The sequence below is a fragment of the Chiloscyllium plagiosum genome, unplaced genomic scaffold (assembly GCF_037043375.1).
Source record: "Chiloscyllium plagiosum isolate Xiang-an unplaced genomic scaffold, Cpla_swu_hap1 HiC_scaffold_43, whole genome shotgun sequence".
NCBI lineage: Eukaryota > Metazoa > Chordata > Chondrichthyes > Orectolobiformes > Hemiscylliidae > Chiloscyllium > Chiloscyllium plagiosum.
Window position 1 is genome coordinate 31,196,013 of NW_028270181.1, and position 16,642 is coordinate 31,212,654.

The 16,642-nt window shown below is 42.6% G+C and overlaps 1 protein-coding gene across 3 annotated transcripts in view; it reads right to left on the reverse strand.

Moving 5' to 3' along the window:
• The window catches only part of LOC122541750 (serine/threonine-protein phosphatase 2B catalytic subunit beta isoform), a 121,492-nt gene extending 105,506 nt beyond the window's left edge, over window positions 1-15,986 (reverse strand). For 2 of the 3 annotated variants that reach the window (XR_015754249.1, XM_043678659.2), the window contains exon 1: window positions 15,781-15,985. Coding sequence is in view for 2 of the 3 variants with exons in the window: in XM_043678659.2 (XP_043534594.1) it covers window positions 15,781-15,829 (49 nt within the window). In the remaining variant the exon portion in view is untranslated. Of the gene's footprint in view, window positions 1-15,780 lie in introns of all 3 variants that reach the window. The other variant, XM_043678657.2, reaches the window with a different exon arrangement.
• Window positions 15,987-16,642: the final 656 nt, after the last annotated feature.

A 16,642-nucleotide genomic window follows, 5' to 3' on the forward strand; every position in this document is an offset into this window, starting at 1 on the left:
AACCAGTTCTGTATCCAAATGGCGAGTTCTCCCTGTATTCCATGAGATTAACCTTGCTAACCAGTCTCCCATGGGGAACCTTGTCGAACGCCTTACTGAAGTCTGTATAGATCATGTTTACCTCTCTGCCCTCAGCAATCCCTTAGTTACTTAGTCAAAAAAAATCAATCAAGTTTGTGAGATATGATTTCCTATGCACAAAGCCATGCTAACTATCACTCAACAGTCCTTGCCTTTCCAAACGCATGTACATCCTGTCCCTCAGGATTCCCTCCAACAACTTACCCACCACCAATGTCAGGCTCACCAGTCTGTAATCTCCTGGCTTGTCCTTACCCTCTTTCTTAAATAGTGGCACCATGTTAGTCAACCTCAAGTCTTCCGGCACCTCACCGGTGACTATCAAATGATACAAATATCTCAGCAAGAGGCCCAGCAATCATGCCCCTAGCTTCCCACAGAGTTTTAGGATACACCTGATCAGGTCCTGGGGATTTATCCACTTTTACACGTTTCAAGACATCTAGCACAACCTCCTCTGTAATATGAACATTTTTCAAGACGTCACCAACTATCTCCCTACATTCTATATCTTCCATTTCCACAGTAAACACTGATGCAAAATACTCATTTAGTATCTCCCCCATCCCCTATGACTCCACACAAAGGCCATCTTACTGATCTTTGAAGGGCCCGATTCATTCTCTCGTTACCCTTTTGTCCTTAATGTATTTTTGAAAACCCTTTGAATTCTGCTTAACCCTATTTGTCTTAGCTATCTCATGTCCCCTTTTTGCCCTCCTCATTTCCCTCTTAAGTATACTCCTATTGTCTTATAGATTTGTTCAATCTATCCTGTCCATACCTGACATATGCTTCCTTCTTTTTCTTAACCAAATCCTCAATTTTTCTAGTCACCCAGCATTCCCTATACCTACCAGCCTTTCCTTTCACCCCAACAGGAGTATACTGTCTCTGGACTCTCGTTATCTCACTTCTGAAGGCTTCCCATTTTCCAGCCGGCCCTTTACCCGTGAACATCTGCCCCAGTCAGCTTTTGAAAATTTTTAAATTAGATTCCCTACAGTGTGGAAGCAGGCCCTTCGGATAAAACCAGTCCACACTGACCCTCCGAAGAGCAATCTACCCCTGTTGACTTTTTAAAGAGCAACAGGTTTTAATCCAAGCAGTAGGCATCATTTTATCTTGCTTCAACCTTGATGGCAGTATCCAGCATACTCTTACTTATACAACTGAATGATTAAAACTTACTCAAGGTCAAAGAAAGGAAAAAGGAGCCTTAAATAATTTCATAACATCAGACTGGATTAGATTAGATTACCTACAGTGTAAAATAGGCCATTTGGCCCAATAAGTCTACACTGTCCCTCTGAAGAGTAACCCATCCAGACCCATTTCCGTCTGATTAATGCACGTAATACTATGGACAATTTAGCATGGCCAATTCACCTGACCTGCATATCGTTGGACTGTGGGAGGAAACCGGAGCACCCGAAGGAAACCCACGCAGACACGGAGAATGTGCAAACTCCACTCAGACAGTCGCCCGAGGCTGGAATCAAACCTGTGAACCAGGTGCTGTGAGACAGCAGTGCCTAACCATTGAGCCACCGTGCCTCCCTTACCAGATAGCATCAAAATTAGCCTTCCTCCAATTTAGAACTTCAACCTTTAGATCTGGTCTATCCTTTTCCATCACTTTTAAAACTAATGGAATCATAGTTGCTGGCCCCAAAGTGCTCCCCCACTGACACCTCTGACACCTGTCCTGCCTTATTTTCCAAGATTAGGTCAAGTTCTGCATCTTGTCAAGTAGGTACATCCACATACCGACTCAAAAGTTTCTTGTACACACTTAAATTCCTTTCCATTTAAACCCTTAACACTATGGCAGTCCCAGTCGATGTTTGGAAAGTTAACATCCCCTCCCATATCCACCTATTATTCTTACATTTAACTAAAACCACCTGACAAATGCGTTTTTAATTTCCCACTGACTATTAGGGGGTCTACAATACAATCCCAGTAAAGTGATTACCTCTTTATTTCTCAGTTCCTCCCAAATAACTTCCCTGGATGTATTTATGGAAATATCCTCTCTCAGTACAGTTGCAAAGATTAGATTAGATTAGATTACTTACAGTGTGGAAACAGGCCCTTCGGCCCAACAAGTCCACACCGACCCGCCGAAGCGCAACCCACCTATACCCCTACATCTACCCCTTACCTAACACTACTGGCAATTTAGCATGGCCAATTCACCTGACCTGCACATCTTTGGACTATGGGAGGAAACCGGAGCACCCGGAGGAAACCCACGCAGACACGGGGAGAATGTGCAAACTCCACACAGTCAGTCGCCTGAGGCGGGAATTGAACCCGGCTCTCTGGCGCTGTGAGGCAGCAGTGCTAACCACTGTGCCACCGTGCCGCCCACAAGCTATCCCTCATCAAAATGCCACTCCCCCTGCTCTCTTGCCTCCATTTCTGTCCTGTCACATTTGCATCCTGGAACATTAAGCTGCCAGTCCTATCCATCCTTGAGCCATCCTGTAATTGCTATGATATCCAAGTCCCATGTCCCTAACCATGCTCTGAGTTAGGCCTCTTGCATTGAAATACAGAGGAGCCCTGATTATCCGAATGAGATGGGTGGGCAGTATTTTGTTCAGGTAGTTGATTATTCGGTTAATTGATTTCCTCTGGGACTGTGAAGCACTAACAGTAAATCTGCTGCTGCCTTTGTGGGGTAAGTCTCCAAATAGCACGCATGTGCACACACACACACACCTTTTTACTGCAACTTTTTCCACCTCTGCCCTGTCCAGGACATTGTGGAAGAGATTACCCTGCGAAGGGGGGTTTAGGGTACACCCGTGTAGATCTCCAGCCAAAAAAGTGCAGGGGGGAAAAAAAAAGGGCAGGAGGCCAGTATTTTGCAGATGGTGCCCAGACTGCTCTCGGCAACATTCCAGGGAGCAGAGTCAGTTTTTAATCACTGTACCTGTAAACAAAAGACACGATCAGGGTTGTGACAGTGCAATGTTTCTATCGGGACCTCAACTTCTCCTTCGGATAATCCTATATTCGGATAATTGATATTCGGATAATTGATATTCGGATAATTGATATTCAGATAATCAGGGTTCCTCTGGAAAAGCAGTTTAACTTATCAGTCCTACCTCGTTCTCTGCTTTGTCCCTGCCTGCCCTGACTGTTTGACTCGCTTCTGTTCTCAACTGTACCAGTCTCAGATTGATCTCTTTCCTCACTGTCCCCCTGGGTCCCACCCCCTCTTCTTACTAGTTTAAATCCTCCCGAGCAGCAAGCAGCACTAGCAAATCTCCCTGCCAGTACGTTAGTCCCCTTCCAATTCAGGTGTAATCTGTCCTTCTTGTACAGGTCACTTCTACGTCAGAAGAGATTCCAATGATCCAAAAATATGAATCCCTCTCCATACATCAGCTCCTCAGCCAGGCATTCATTGGCCCTATCCTCCTATTCCTCCCCTCACTAGCTCATAGTACCAGGAGTAATCCAGATATTACTACTCTCAAGGACCTCCTTTTTAAATTCCTGCCTAGCTCTCTATGTTCTCCCTTCAGAATCTCAATCTTTTCTCTTCCTAGGTCATTGGTTCCAATGTGTACAGTGTGGCCCTCCTGTTGGCCCCTCTCCCCTTTGAGAACATTCTGCACCTTCTCCGAGACAGCCTTGATCCTGGCACCAGGGAAGTAACACACCATTCTGATTTTTCGCTGCTGGCCACAGAAACATCTGTCTGTGCCTTGGAGTAGAGAGTCACTTAACACCATCGATCTCTTGGAAGCCAACGTACCCCTCATTGCATTAGAGCCAGTCTCAATACCAGAAACCTGGCTGTTCGTGCTACATTCCCCTGAGAATCCATCACCCGCTACATTTTCCAAAACAGCATACTTGCTTGAAATAGGGAGAGACACAGAAGATTCCTGCACTACCTGCCTACCTCTCTTACCTTTTCTAGAGCTAACCTATGTGACTGTATTTGCGACTTTGTATGTTATTGAACGCAGAGATCTGTGTATTATTAAGCAGCAACTAATGCTTGTAGCTTCAGAATGAAGAAATCTCCCTTGATGTCCAAAGAGGGAACCTCTGAGCAATGCTTCTTTTAAGTTTACAGTACTTTTTCTCGTACAATAACACTTTGCCTAAATAAAGCAGTCTTGAAGCCAAATGGCTGACAACTTGCTGCTCTTAGAGCTAAGAGCAGCAAGGAGGGGACATGAAAGGTCCTTAGTCGGTAGGATTAGGGAAAACCCTAAGGCTTTCTATAGGTATGTTAGGAATAAAAGAATGACTAGGGTAGGAATAGGTCCAGTCAAGGATAGTAGTGGGAAGTTGCGTGTGGAGGCGGAAGAGATTGGGGAGACACTGAATGAATACTTTTCTTCAGTATTTACTCAGGAACAGGGCATTGTCGTCGATGTGAATACTGAGTCACAAATAAGTAGAATGGATGGCTTTGAGGTATGTAGAGAAGAGGTGTTGGAAATCCTGGAAAAGGTGAAAATAGATAAGTCCCCTGGGCCTGATGGCATTTATCCTAGGATTCTCTGGGAAGCAAGGGAGGAGATTGCAGAGCCATTGGCCTTGATTTTTATGTCCTCTTTGTCTACAGGAGTAGTGCCAGAAGACTGGAGGATAGCAAATGTGGTTCCCTTGTTCAAGAAGGGGAGTAGGGATAACCCTAGTAACTATAGGCCGGTGAGTCTCACTTCTGTTGTGGGCAAAGTCTTAGAGAGAATTGTAAGGGATAGGATTTATGCACATCTGGATAGGAATAATGTGATCAAGGATAGTCAGCATGGTTTTGTGAAGGGCAGGTCGTGCCTCACAAACCTTATTGAATTCTTTGAAAAGGTGACGAAGGAGGTTGATGAGGGGAAAGCGGTAGATGTGGTATATATGGATTTTAGTAAGGCGTTTGATAAGGTTCCCCATGGTAGGCTACTGCAGAAAATACGGAGATATGGCATTGAGGGTGAGTTGGAGGTTTGGATTAGGAATTGGCTGGATGGAAGAAGACAGAGGGTAGTAGTTGATGGCAAAGTTTCTTCATGGAGTGCCGTCACTAACGGTGTTCCACAAGGATCTGTTTTGGGACCATTGCTGTTTGTCATTTTTATAAATGACCTGGAAGAGGGGTTAGAAGGTTGGGTGAGCAAGTTTGCGGATGATACGAAAGTCGGAGGAGTTGTTGACAGTGAGGAAGGATGTGGCAGGTTACAGCAGGATATAGAGAAGCTGCAGAGCTGGGCAGAAAGGTGGCAAATGGAATTCAATGTAGCTAAATGTGAGGTGATTCACTTTGGGAAGAATAACAAAAAGATGGGGTACTGGGCTAATGGTCGGATACTTGGTAGTGTGGATGAGCAGAGGGATCTTGGTGTCCATGTACACAGATCTCTGAAAGTTGCCACCCAGGTAAATAGTGCGGTGAGGAAGGCATATGGCGTACTGGCTTTTATTGGTAGAGGAATTGAGTTCCGGAGTCCTGAGGTCATGATGCAGTTGTATAAAACTCTGGTGCGGCCGCATCTGGAATATTGTGTGCAGTTTTGGTCGCCATACTATAGGAAGGATGTGGAGGCACTGGAACGGGTGCAGAGGAGGTTTACCAGGATGTTGCCTGGTATGGAAGGAAGATCGTATGAGGATAGACTGAGACACTTGGGGCTGTTTTCATTAGAGAAAAGAAGGTTTAGGGGTGACTTGATTGAGGTGTACAAGATGATTAGGGGGGTAGATAGGGTTGACAGTGTGAACCTTTTCCCGCGTATGGAGTCGGGTATTACAAGGGGGCATAGCTTTAAATTAAGGGGGGGTAGATATAGGACTGAAGTTAGGGGTAGGTTCTTCACTCAGCGAGTCGTAAGTTCATGGAATGCCCTGCCAGCAGCAGTGGTGGAGTCTCCCTCTTTATGGGCATTTAAGCGGGCATTGGATAGGTATATGGAGGATAGTGGGTTAGTATAGGTTAGGTGGGCTTGGATCGGCGCAACATCGAGGGCCAAAGGGCCTGTACTGCGCTGTATTCTTCTATGTTCTATGTTCTATCTGGAAATGTTAATTTGTAAACAATACATCATTGTGGCAGTAATGTCCTTACAGCATCTAATAGTGATACATTGGTTCATTCAAGACATCTGGCAGAAGCTGACCTTAATCATTTGGATGCTTACTTCTCCTGTACCCAAAAGGGAATTATTTCAACCAAGTTGATAATTTTTATTGACAGCTTGATGGGCCAAATCACCACAGTCTGGCCCTGCTTTATTTTAATAGATTCTTCTTTCTGTTTGGTTAATGCACTACAATAAAGAACTATTTAGCAGTCAATTAAGAATAGTTAGCTCAAGATAAGCTTGCTCAAAAGTGCTATTGCCCCCACAGGGGTCAGATGAATTTGGACTTTCATGACTTTCATGAATAGGCCTCTGCAATAACTTTTATTCATTTGATTCAAGTAGTTCATCTAAAATAAACCAACCTATTTGTTTAAAAGTTGTCTTGTCTCATGAGTGCTTTTCTGCCTTCAGTGCAGGCAGGTGAATGCCCACCATGAGACACGACAATTGCCAGCGCATGAAGCAAGAATTCTGTCTCAGGGTCATTACTGTTTTAACCAGATTAGAACCATAAATCATCAACCATGATTGCAAGAAATGTGGTATCTGTTTCGTGATATCTAGTGCACAGCCCAAGAAGGGTCAAATAAGGCATAGTCCCCACTACCAATTACTATATATTGAACATCAGGTGAAGGCAGAACCAGTACAACAAAAACTATGTGCATCAACATTAGAAATGACAGGTTGCACATCAGAACAAAGCTGAATAACTAACGGTTGCCATGGTGCTTAAGTTGTCAGCACATGGTTTAATTACGGAATACCATCCTGCTCCTACTGACAAACAAAAAGCAATCAACCAAATGCCATGATAGAAATGGAGTCATATTTTACAACGGCAGTGAAATTAAAACTGTAGAATTGAAACGTACATAGATGTTATAGAAGTTATAGAATTCTACGGCGTTAGTCTGTAAAAGGCTGCCCTTTAGAATACAAAAGGACTGAGTTTGGAAAGTCCACTCTCAGGGTTGTGTCAAAGGTGGAGAATTTAGGAGTTATTGACAAATGAGTGAGCAACACAGAGGCAGCTTGGCTTTGGAGACTTCCAGTTCTACCAAATTCAAGATGACAAACCTGTGTAGTAGAGACACAAAACAGAAATGGAGCTGATCAGGAGCATCAGCACAAAAAAAAACTCCACATAAAAGTTAATCTTAAGCGAGTAGCTGAGCTACGACATTAATGTTGTGGATGGGCTTCTTGGATGATTTTCTTCACTCATACTGCCAAATGTTTCTGTCAGTAACAATGCTAATAGCAATTGCACATACAAGCATAATATACAATTCAAAACTGTCTGGAGGGAGCACTATCTCCATTATGCATAACCTAGAACTATAAGTGGGCGTTTTTTCAGCTTCAAGTAGACAGAATACAAACAATTACACGCCTACCACTGTTCTTTATCCTAGCAACACTGTCTAACATTTAACCCACCTCCCACCCACTAAACCTGGAACAATTGAGTGAATCCCTCCAGGAGCAATTAGGAATGCATACCTGCTTAAATGATATTAGTGAATTATATGCTGAACAACAATAGAACATGTTAGAGAGAAGGCTACAAAAAGTAAGAAGCATACAAAAAGTAAGAAGCATACAAAAAGTAAGAAGCATACAAAACTAAAATGTCTCAAATCCCACAATACTAAAACTGACATCTTGAACTTAACGAATTCTTATTAACTCAACAGCTTAACCAACCAAATCAATTCTGCCTGTAGTATGTCACACAATGTTGGGACCTAGTAACAATGTAACCCATCAGCTACAGTGTGCAAAAGGACAGAAAATCCAAAGGCTTTTTTTTCAAAAGCCTCCCTTTAAGCAACTGTAGAACTTAGTGTTCTCAAGTGATTTTATGTCAGTGAGGGTTCAAGCCCCAAAAGCAGGAAATCTTTCCAACATGCAAGCCAACACTCAGCCCTCAACTTACAGAACCAAAAAAAAGATAACTCACCATGCTTGCTCACGGGATCTTTAAGTTTGCAAATGGCCGGTCACATTTTCTTAACAGCAACTGCGTTTCACTAGCAAACATTTGAGGATACATACAACACGGAGGGGTGACCCCACAAAGAAACTGCACACCATCAATAAATATCTGGACCAAAATACTTTCATAACTTTTCTGAGCAGTGGTATATACAATTAATTAAAGCTTTCCATTGGAGGACAAAAGGTACAAAAATTAAAGGGGGTCAGATTCTCAAAAATATTGATATTATTTGCAGTTAAAAGACCTGAAGTGTCAAATTTGGAAAGTTAAGTAGGTAGACAGATACTAGTCGATGTACGAAAACAGGAATCATTCCATATTGGAATAAAACAAGAAGAAAGCAGATGGTGGCCATCTGAAAATGCAAAAACAGAAATTGCAGGGGAAACTCAACAGGCTGGCAATATTTGTGGATGGAAAACAGAGTTAACATTTTAATTCCAGTGCCCTTTTTCAGAACTAGAATCAACTTGGAAAGTGGTATTTAAACTGACAATGAGAGGGGAAGCCCAGAGAAAGAGAAAAAAAAAGGTAGGCACACAAAGGAATTAGTGAGTTTTGAAGAGATTTTAACTCAGGTTGAGGTTCTGGATGCGAGTTTGCTCACTGAGCTGGAAGGTCTGGTTACAGACGTTTCATCACCATACTAAGTAACATCAGTGAGCCTCCAGTGAAGAACTGGTGTTATGTCCCACTTTCTATTTATGTGTTTAGGTTTCTTTGGGTCAGTGATGTCATTTTCAGTTGGAAAGCCATGCTTCTAGGAATTCTCATGCGTGTCTGTTTGGTGTCCTAGGATGGGTGTGTTGTCCCAGTCAAAATGATGTCCTTCTTTGTCTGTATGTAAGGATACTAGTGATAGTGGGTCATGTCTTTTTGTGGCTAGTTTTCTGCCTGTTTCAACAATGTAGTGTTTATTACAATCCGTGCAAGATATTTTGTAAGTGACGTTTATATTGCTTGTTGCGTTTATAGAGTCTTTCAAATTCATTAGTTGCAGTTTTAGTGTGTTGTTGGTTACCATAATACCAAGAGGTTGGAGTACTGTGGCAGCCATTTCAGAGATGTCTTTGACGTAGCTCGGGTACCTGGGCGCACGGTCTCTTTGTTTGGGTTTGTTGCTGTGAAAAATTGACAGACTGTTTATTGGGTACCCATTCTTCTTGAATACACTGCATAGGTGATTTTCTTCTGCTCTTCTCTCAAACAGTGACACGCTCAAGAATACTTAGAAGCATAGCATTCCAATCGGAACTCCATCAACAAACACGTCGATTTGGACCCCATCTGCCATCCTGAGAAAAAGAACTGGAAATGACATCACCAAACCAAAGAAACCTAAATACACATAGAAAGCAAGTCATAACACTAACACTTCACTGGAAGCTCACTGATGGCGTTATCTAGTATGGTGACATAACGTGTGAAACCGAATCTTCTAGCTCATTGAACAAACTCACATCCAGAACACAAAGGAATCGTTGATAACAGGAAAAGGAGAAGCTAGATAGGAGATAATGGGAACAAATACAAAATGGATTAGCCAAATTGAAAGCAACCCATTTCATTACAGGATCTGTAGTATTGAAGTAGGTAATAGATAAGAAAGGGGATGCTTATATTCTAAGACTGTTAAATTCTATATTGAATCCTGAAAGCTATAAAGGTGCCTAAATGGAAGATGAGATGTTTCTCCAGCTTGCATTCAGCTTTGCGGATTACTGCAGCAAGCCTGAGAAAGAAACGTTGGCATAGGGACACAGTGGGGTAATGAAGTGGCAGGCAATTGGAAGCACAGGGTGGTTCTTAGAGACAGAACATATGTTTTACAATGCAGTCACCCCAATATTGTTTGCTATCAATTCCCTGCCTCTTGATGATGGCAGACAGGTTTCTTTGAGGTTTATTTAACCAAGCTTTCAAGCAGGATTAAAGACGAAGGTTTTCAATCATCTGACACTTGGTAAGTGAGCATCCAGCTTTAAAGGCTTGTCAATGCTACACTGAACTACAACTCTTCCAAACATATCCTCGCTCTGTGTCAACCTGCTCCTGTCATGCAAGAAAAAAATAAGGCCAGCTTGTTCCTCAACTTGTAATGACATTTTCAGCTGGCTCAAACTTGTGATCGATAGGGAGCACAGAAAGTTAAGCTTATCAAACAGAAATGCTCAATAAAGATAAAGTATTGGTGGAATTCTGAAAAAGACTGCTGGCGAAACTCATCAGGTCTAGGAGCATCTGTGGAGAGAGAAACAGACTTCGTGTTTGAAGTTTGGTAAGCCTCTTCTTCAGAATTGAAAGTTGTGATTAGTCTTTATTCTTTTGACAGGAGCAGAGAAGCAGCAAGAGGGCAGATGGTATAGAGGCCCAATGCAAACGTCAAAGAGGTTGAGGAAAAAAAAGATGTAAAGAAAAAAAGGGGTGTAAATTCAAGGTGTAAGGGGAGAGCTTAGCCCTTGCTCCAAAGTGCAAAGTAAACAAAACATGGCTAACTTGGGGGGTAGGAGGAGGATATGGTTGAGAATGTAAGAAAAACAAAGTGCTCAGTTTCTGAAGTTATTGAAGGCAATGTTCAGACTTCAAGGCTGTAAAGTACTAAGCGGAAAAAGATATTATTCCAGCTTGCATGTGCTTTGATGGAACATTTCTGACTTGGGTCTGCTGCAATTTCTGCATGAGAGCAGTGGTTTATTGTAGTGACAAGCAACTGGGATGTGGGGTCATTCCTATAGTCACAAAACAGTCACCTAGTCTGAGCTCGGCAACGTAAAGGAGACAACAATGCGAGCAATGAATGCAGCAAACTTGGTTGAAAGTACCTGTGAATCACAACTTCTACTGGAAGGTCCATTAGATGCCTTCAATGAAGGTGGTGAATGTGTAAGGGTTAAGCTTACTGTGATTACATGGGAAGGTGCCATGGACGTAAGAGTCCTTTCCGAGAGCTGAAAGTAAACGGAAGGCGAAGATGCATTTGGTGGGGTGAGATGCATTTGAGATGTTCAATGCTTATCAGTTGTTTATACATACATGCAGTGGATGCTGGAGGGTGACATTTTGCCCTGCAGGAAGGGAGGGTGGTGTGGTGTGTATGCATGGGCGCGAGCAGAATCAAGTCATGCTGGAAATTTCACTGAGCTCCAGACTCCCACCACCTCTCCAAGGGAAAAAAAATTCTCAAATCTCCTCATCCTCAACCTTCTACTCTTTGGATTAAATCTACTAACCCTTCTACTGAAGGAAAAAGTGCATTCTTATCCATCTTGTCAATGCCCCTAACACACCTTTAATCAAGTTCTCAAATTTCACTGCTCCAAGGAACCCCCATCTATCCAATCTTTCCTCATAATATCTCAGACCCTCCAGGAACAAGCAGCATCCTGGTCGATCTCCTCTGGACACGAGTGCAATCACATCCTTCCTATAATGTGGCAGCCAGCACTACAAGTACTATTCTAGTCGTCACCTAACCATCATTGTATACAGCTCCAGCAAAACATCTATTCTATGTCTCTGCTAAGAAATGAAAGTGCCCCAATACCTTCATAAACATATCTACCCATCCTATCTTCAGAGATCTGTGAATATGCACACCAATGCCCCTATGATTAAAAAGAGTAAAAAATTGAAATATGAAGGGCACCTGTAACTTGAACCATCCACATGATTATAGAACTGACCTTTGAAATTATTTTAAAATCATGCAACCATTTTTATACCTATGAAATTGCTTTGAAAATGTTTTAAGACCTGTTATTTAAGTACTGCTGGTCTAAGATTGTGGGATGTCTAATTACTTTGCTCAAGACATTCAGAGAACATAAAGTGGACAATACAAGGTTAGCACTTCACTGTGAGGGCAAGCTAATCTCCTAAAGCACAGATTTCTTACAAGCACAATGCATCTTAAGCAAAGGTTCCCACCCAACCCAAGAAAGTTCTACAATTCTATTTTTCCCACAAACTGTGAACCCTTCCCTACAGAGCTGTATTAATTACACACTTCAGAGAGGTATAAACAAAGAATGCTTTGTTGTCTGTAATTATCTTGTGTCATGGTGTAATGTTTACCTTTCAGAATTCTATTGCAGCTTAGTTTATGTTTTGAAAAGCAGCACAAATCATTTTCCTATCTCTAGCTTAATCTGTCACTCTGAACTAAGGCCATTAACAATAAATTAACATCTGGATAATTCAATTTGGAGTTTCTTTTCAAATAATTGGAAGAAACATAAATCTCGTTCCACTTTACCCTCCAAGTTACTGCTCCAACCCCTTTACAACTCAATATGCAACAATTCTGAGAAGGGTAAGTATTGAAGCAAAGCCACGTAAAGCCTTCACAGAAGGCAAAGTGACAATTTGATGGTAAAGTTGAACAAGTCAGTGTGTACTATCATGTCTTTATCACGTCACAAATCTTTTGTCTATAAACCATAAAAAATTCTATCAACTTAGGAACACCCTCCCCCACCCCATCCTCAAAAAGGTCCTACTTGCAATTTAATTTTTTCACTTGAAGATTTATGGGACTAAATTCCAATTCATAAATTCAAATTAGATATATCAGCAAGTCAGTGGAATAAATTTAAATTCAAATGCTGACAGGCAGACAAATTATATTTTGTAAGTAAGTGCTTGTCAGCAAATTGAATAATTTTGAAATTATAATCTTGGTTGTTAAGTGGGTAACTTGGCAGGTAACTTATACACAATTCCATAAACAATATTGTTGTGAACAAGGAGAAATCAGGTATGATAATTAAAGTATTTCTCAATAAATGAGAAAAAACTTAAAATTCCCCTAGAGTTTTCCTACTCATTTGGATACTCTTCCATGACTACTGGATCACTGCAAAACTGTCATGACACACTCTTACCACCAGGGTCATCAGATAGCCATGATAAGCTGGAGCCCTGCCTCTCCTCCCCTCCCCCTTCCTGGCACAGGGATGTTGAAGCTAATAGTAGTGCCTCACCTGCTGCTACAGCCAAGATAGCTAACTCAGCAGAGCTGGAATCAGACTTGGGAATGTCTGGCCTTTGTGGTTTAGTGCAGTGAACTTTGCCAGCTAGCTGAAGCAGTTTTTGTGGCCTGCTTAATTTTAATGAGTTTAGTGAAACAAACAAGTGGAATTTAATAGGTCTCACTACTTCTTCAAACAAATGTCACATGAATATAAACTGGTTTGAGAGCACAAAGTGATTTTAAAAATTAGGTTATGATGTGTTTGAGTGAAATTTGGAAAAACTGATGAAGGTACAGAATGTCCCAATGGCTCATCTGCCTCAAATTACAGTAATTATAAACTGCCCACTTGACATTTAAGCAGTTTGCATAATAACACACGTTTTAATATTCAAAAACTGAAGCCAGTACATAGTAAACAAAATGAAAAGAAATACTGAGACCTTTTATGTAGAAAAATGCAAAACATCTGGTCATAGAATACAATGCTGCTGCTATCTGAGAAATGATGGTTTCAGTCCGCTTTTCTGATAAAACAATCACCTAACTTCAGAGTTCTCATTTTTCTCTCTACCTAATCTCTTCTAAGTATAAATCCTTGCTCAAGTACATTTCTATAGTTTTCACAATTTTCAGAATCAAAATGTTTATATGTCTTTTAACCAAAATAGCACAAGGATAGGTTGGGGACATGAAAAGGTTTCAAACTGTCTTAATGTATTGAATAAAAGTAATGCCTCATCAGTTATAATTTTTTTTGCCAGACAAAGACAAAAACAATCACAATTGGCTTTCACCCGGAAGCACCATTCATGGGAAGGGCCTGCAGAATTTCAACTTGCTGTGCAGACTGATTCCAAACAACCCAAGTGCTGACCAACCCTGGAAAACCATTCCACATGTTTGGCATACAAATCTTCCCAGCAATACGATCTGCTTAGCTCTGGGGGTGGAGCCCTGAATCAAGTTTGTCTCAGGCTCGCAAAGACAGAAACTTGACTGAAGAGTACTTGCTGGGAAGCAAAGTTAAAAATTCATTTAAGCAGAGAAGCTGGTTAAGTTAAAATGCTAAACTGCGACTAACAATTTCTTGTTTTAAAAGAGATCAAAACATCATCTCTGAATATTAGTTTCTGTAAAATGAAGAGCTCAAAGTGAAGAATATGGCAACACAGATACAAATGAGATTTCAAGCATCTGGATTCATCCCAAATCAAACTATTACCCACAAGCACTGGGTCAGTACAATTGTTTGGTGTTTCATAAACAAGAGCTCTGCTTCCATGTACAGCATGAGTAATTCACTACAAGTGTTATATAACCAAAGCAAAGTTACCAAACCAGAATTATGGAATTAAAAATAAACAGATTCTTAAAGCAGATGAGCCTACACTAGAAGCTTTTTGTTAAACATAACTGCTGCAATTTCATCACTCTTCAATGTCTCACAAAAAAAGTAATTACCATTGACCATTCACAATCATTAAACACCTATGGAAATTAAAATATTTGCTTTCCCCATTTCTGCGTTTGGAGCTTATTCTGTGGAATATGTTTGCAAAGGATGTAATTCACATTGAGATTTCATCCACAGTTGAGAACGGAGTCTGGTCACAAAGACGTGTTATCATCAATTCAAAAGACTAATTAAGCAGAGCAGAATTTTAAATGATTAATTTGCATCACCATAGTGGTGTTTACATCAGATTATTGTCAACATACTTCACAGTCAAACAGTTACTCGCTGGTGTAATGCAGGTGAGCCCAGTAGCCAAGTGAGCACACACTAAGATTAACAACATCTGTCTTTGGTGCTTGTAAGAGTAAATGCTGGCCAGGGCACCAATGGAACACTGCTAGGTCCCCAAATGATGCCATCAGATCATTGGGAACGTACCAAGGGCCAAGTGTCAAACATATCTGACAACACAGACTCCCTTAATAATGCACAGCATTATATACAGTGGACATTTTTTTCTCTCCTCTCAACTGATTCAGTCACAAATGTTTTCTGTAGTCCTCTTCTAAACTCTGCACACCTACCCCGCCCTTGGGTACACCTGAATTTCAAAGAATGCAAACTTCAGTATTCCGAACAAGTCAAATGGCTGCCAGTAGTCTACGAGTAGGCATTCGCCAACACAACGCATTTCAGTGATTGAATATCCAAAAATATTTAACTATCAATTAGAGAACCGCTGCAATGGAGAGGAAACGAGGAGAAAACGATCTTGCAGCACGGTGAGGAATATTGAGAATTGCGGTCAAATGAACTCAGCGACCCATGAATTTGAGTATGAATTCAGAGCAGGTGGCACTGAGGCTCCTCAAATTCGGCTCTGGTTGGCAGAACCCACCCCAGATCCCACGGGTCCAAAGCTAGAAGGGGTGCACGGGGTTCTCTGACAATGGGAAGCATACCCCGCCTACATCTACCTCCATGCCTCATGATCCCCTTCCCACACCCCGGGACAGCACATTCACTCGACGCTTCGTCCCAATGCAGAGCCACAGCAGGGGAAGCCGAAAGCCTGACCCTCTCTCCCTGACGATGTGCAGGGGCCCCAAGCCCCGTTGCCGGGCCGCGGCCTGAACCCCGGGCTACTCACACTTCACCACCCGATCGGCGGTCGGCAGCTTCCCATCCCGAGCTGCCATGGCACCGCTCCGAGGGGAGTGGCGGCTCCCTGGCTCGGCCGAGGCTCTGATTCAGGCTTCCTGCCGTGCCGTTCGCTCCTGCTGCCGGGCCTCACTTTCTCCACAGCCTCGGCCTCTAGTAACGGCGGCGGCTCCGGCATCAGAACATGGCGGCGGGACCAGAGTGCAGCGCGGGGAAGGGGCGGAGCAGGATCCAGTGGGCGGGGGCAAGCATGACATCAGATGGGGGCGTGGCCAATGGGGGTGGCGGGGGAAAGTAATGGGCGGGACCAAAGGGCGGGGGTTAAGTGTAAGGGAGATGGGCGGGGACATTGAGGTCACTAGAAATAGGCGGGGTCAGATGTAAGGGGCGTGGCCAGTGGGGAGTGTGGGGTCAATGGGGTCAGCGGGAAAGGTCGGGGGTCAAAGGGAAAGGAGCATGGCCAATGGGGTCAAAGGGAAAAGGGCGGTGTCAATAGGGCTCAGGGGAGGGTGGGAAGGAAGAATGGCAAGGACAGGGCAAAAACGTCAGTGAGGGTGGTGCCCAGAGCCAGGGCTACCTGGCAAGGGAGAGAGAATCATAGATAAAAAACAGAGAAGTTGCTGGAAAAACTCAGCAGATCTGGCATAATATGTGAAGAGAACTTAGAGTTACCTTGCAGGTCCAGTAACCCTTCCTCGAGGAATCACAGAATCCTTACTGTATGGAAGCCCAACGAATCAACACCGACCCTTTAAAAAACGTCCTGCCTCGACCAACCTCCTTAAGACCCCTGTAAACCTGAATTTCCCATGGCCCCCATATCCCTGACACTATGGGCAATTTAGACAAGA